This window comes from Hippocampus comes, unplaced genomic scaffold (assembly GCF_001891065.2).
Source record: "Hippocampus comes isolate QL1 unplaced genomic scaffold, H_comes_QL1_v1.1 scaffold41, whole genome shotgun sequence".
Lineage (NCBI taxonomy): Eukaryota > Metazoa > Chordata > Actinopteri > Syngnathiformes > Syngnathidae > Hippocampus > Hippocampus comes.
Genome location: NW_017805153.1, coordinates 1,756,438 through 1,758,881, shown reverse-complemented (window position 1 = coordinate 1,758,881; position 2,444 = coordinate 1,756,438). Strand labels below are relative to the sequence as shown.

The 2,444-nt window shown below is 41.3% G+C and overlaps 1 protein-coding gene across 1 annotated transcript in view; it reads right to left on the bottom strand.

Moving 5' to 3' along the window:
* Positions 1-2,124, bottom strand: part of LOC109515000 (uncharacterized) — a 6,547-nt gene extending 4,423 nt beyond the window's left edge. The window contains exons 1-2 of the mRNA XM_019868515.1: positions 2,021-2,124; positions 1,881-1,924 (exon numbers count right to left, since the gene is read on the bottom strand). Of these exons, the coding sequence (XP_019724074.1) occupies positions 1,881-1,923 (43 nt within the window). The 5' untranslated portion in view covers position 1,924; positions 2,021-2,124. The remainder of the gene's footprint in view (positions 1-1,880; positions 1,925-2,020) is intronic.
* Between the last annotated feature and the right edge of the window lie 320 nt (positions 2,125-2,444).

Below are 2,444 nucleotides of genomic sequence, written 5' to 3'. Positions count from 1 at the left end.
CTGCTTGACGAGCCTATATTGTGTATGTATGTGACGTCACTGAAGGCCTAAGGTTGAAATGCACGGCCCGCCACTGCTAAGCATATATTAATACATTTTGGTAGAGAGGAATATAGGACTACTGTCATATAGGTTATGTTATCGGGCATCCTTCTAATTCCCTTGAACAACCAAGATTGAACTTTTGAACTCTTTATAATTTCTATTATCTAGTCCAGTTAAAGTCCAGGGGAGGAAGCCCCATCATAGTAAAGAGGATACTAATGTGATGTGTGTAGTTCTTCATAGCCTCTTCATTTTGCTCTCAAAGTGCACGGAATTGATGGATTTTTAAAAGAATGTAGAAAAAATTTCTCCCGGGGGAGCATGCCCCCGGACCCCCCTAAAGGGGCTGTGTTCCCCTTGGGGCTAAGCCCCCCTTGTTCTTGAAACCTAGTGACGCCCCTGAATTTAGTTATATCATGTTGAGACTGAGAAACTCCACTCAGCAATAGAAAACATAATAGGTATAAAAATGACAACTGCACCTCTTTCCAGTTGATTAAATAATGTTTCTAGATGATAAATAGCTTGAAATTAATGGCCGCCAGTTGTGCTACTCTGATAAGTGGGCCATAACTGTATTGCATAGTGCTATAAATCATTAGTCTCAATCTAATCTCAGCACAGTTGTTCAGGAGGTCAATTGCTGTGATTACATGATCATACTACACACTGAGCTCAACTGTTGTGATGCCAAAGAATCAATTATGTAATAGTGTTCCATCAATTTGCTTAATTTTTTTGGAGCTGGGGCAATATGGGACACAATCCATTCATAATGCAATAGCCCTTATTTGGGCTGTGGGTGAGCTGGAGCTTACTCCGACTGATGTTATGCAATAGGTGGGGTACACCTTAGACCAGGGGTCGGCAACCCAAAATGTTGAAAGAGCCATATTGGACCAAAAAAAAAAAAAAAAACCCAAAATAAATGTGTGGAGCCGCAAAAAATTGAAAGCCTTATATAAGCCTTACAATGAATGCAACACATGCTGTATGTATAATATTAGCCTCCTATCAAAAGGACTACATTGGCTCCAAATACACAATAAGCCTTCATGATTATTTTTTTTCCCCTGCAGTGTACCCTGTAGAGCAGGGGGACCCAACCTTTTTTGACGGAAAATCTACTTTTTGATCAACCAACCTCCTGCGATTGACCCCTTACCGCACACACGCCATCATGAGCAACAGCCACAATGGCCGCTACGGCCGCTAAGATGAACAAGGCACGGGACTCACTTTTGCAAAGTGTTAACAATCGTAGCTCACGTGTACCATTTAAAAATGCTTCTCTCGGCCGCCCATATTCCCACTCTTTGCAAGTACCCTCGATGAATTGTACATGAAATGCTGGGTTTTTTTTGTTTTTGTTTTTACAACAGCCATCTACCTGGCATCCCGTACCACTAATAGAAATGTGTGTCGCAGGCTATGACGCAAATCCTCATTGACAGAAATTTTGAAATATAATATTTATTCAATACGTTTTTACAGCATTGGAAAACGTTAAGAATGTTTGTGTCATGTTTGTCCTCCTACAGAAACCATATTACAACAAAAAATATATTTCCCTCCTCCATCTTTTTCCATTTTCAAACATTTTTGAAAAAGCTCCAGGGAGCCACTAGGACAGCGCTAAAGAGCCGCATGCGGCTCTGGAGCCGCGGGTTGCCGACCCCCTCCCTAGACTGATTGCCAAAAAATCGCAGGGCACTTATAGACAAACAACTCCTCACACTCATATTCACACCTATGGACAGTCTAGAATCTTCAAAGACAGTTATTTGTTATTTAACAAAACAACTGAAAACGTAAGCCATATTGTGCTTTCTTACCTGACAGTGTCAGGAGCAGGAGCAGTGGCACTGACTTGGACATCCTGTAAAAAAACACAAGTAAACAAGTTTTTCCTGACACAAAGTACCTGTAATGCAATCCCTTCATGTAGACAGTGTTCTAAAAGCATGTTTCTCACCTGAGGTGGCACTGATGAACAGTGAGCGGCGCCCAACTGCAAGAGGCGAAGCATAAATAGACTGTCGCTTGGATCGTAAAAGCCAAAGCCGCCAATAAGAAGTCACAATTTTGATGAGGTTATTGGTTATCTTCCATATTACTTGCACTTTGCCCTCTCAGGTCAATGCTGATGCAGCGGCAGCTAATAACAGCGGTCTCCCTGTCACATCAAAGTCACTACAGTCTGCTTCTTGTGTTTCGAATAGATCTAATCTGCCAGGTCATTTTATTAAGTATATACAGTATGTGTGTGTGTGTGTGTGTGTGTGTGTGTGTGTTTTGTTATCACAGTTGGATATGAATGAGGTACGGTGTGCCTCATCTGTAGTATAAGATATCTTTTATTTTATACTCTAATTGCCCCACGGGGATAAATAAAGTTT